Below are 701 nucleotides of genomic sequence, written 5' to 3'. Positions count from 1 at the left end.
TCGTGATTCGAAGGAGACCCCTGGCCGTCTACTCATCCTTTGTTTTGATCCCTTGAGGAGGGATGATGCTGAGGAGATGATTCGTGATAGGATTGAGGAAAGGGTGCGGCAGGACATCGCCAGAGGTAATTGCCTTGATCATGCAGGTGGTAGCGTTCCGGTTGTAGTAGATTGCTCATGGTGGAAAGTTTGGTATCATTGACTGTTGAGTAGGTATACAAATACCTCCCGAGTTGGATAATAAGCATAGTAATGAAGAGGTGCAGAAGAAGAGGGAGGAGAAGTGGGGTCCGAGACCTCAGCCAGCAGAACCACCGAAAAAAGATGATGATGGTGATAGTCGCTATAACGAATTGTGCTGCATGTATATCGGAGGCTCAATGCAGGTGAAGCATCGCCTCGGTCGGTGTCGCTTGAGAGTGTCAGTAAGGAGAGATCGAAAGATCCCAGGTGGGTACTGTTGGTGACAATTTCGTGGCGCGTGACGGAAATCTAGTGTTTAGTGTGATATGCAATGTTTCTTCAGCCGCCCTTTGAGAAGTGTCTCGGCCGCCGGAAGTAGGAAGTCTCGTTCGAGATCGATGGAAGCAGATGAGGAGAGGTACGAATGTTACGCTCTGTGAGTCATCATCTAGTGTGATGAAATATACACATGGGTTGGTGAAAATTGTTGGGAAATTCTTATTGGTTTCGACCCGTAT

The 701-nt window shown here is 47.9% G+C and overlaps 1 protein-coding gene across 1 annotated transcript; it reads left to right on the top strand.

Moving 5' to 3' along the window:
* Positions 1 to 213: 213 nt before the first annotated feature.
* Pmar_PMAR010323 (hypothetical protein) lies at positions 214 to 562 on the top strand (the record flags this gene model as incomplete). Its single annotated transcript, XM_002777708.1, has 2 exons — positions 214 to 386; positions 527 to 562. Coding segments are annotated over 2 exons (209 nt in total), but the record flags the coding sequence as incomplete, so codon positions are not given.
* Positions 563 to 701: the final 139 nt, after the last annotated feature.

The sequence above is a fragment of the Perkinsus marinus genome (genome assembly GCF_000006405.1).
Source record: "Perkinsus marinus ATCC 50983 genomic scaffold scf_1104296951170, whole genome shotgun sequence".
NCBI lineage: Eukaryota > Perkinsozoa > Perkinsida > Perkinsidae > Perkinsus > Perkinsus marinus.
This window is presented reverse-complemented; position numbering and strand designations above follow the sequence as displayed.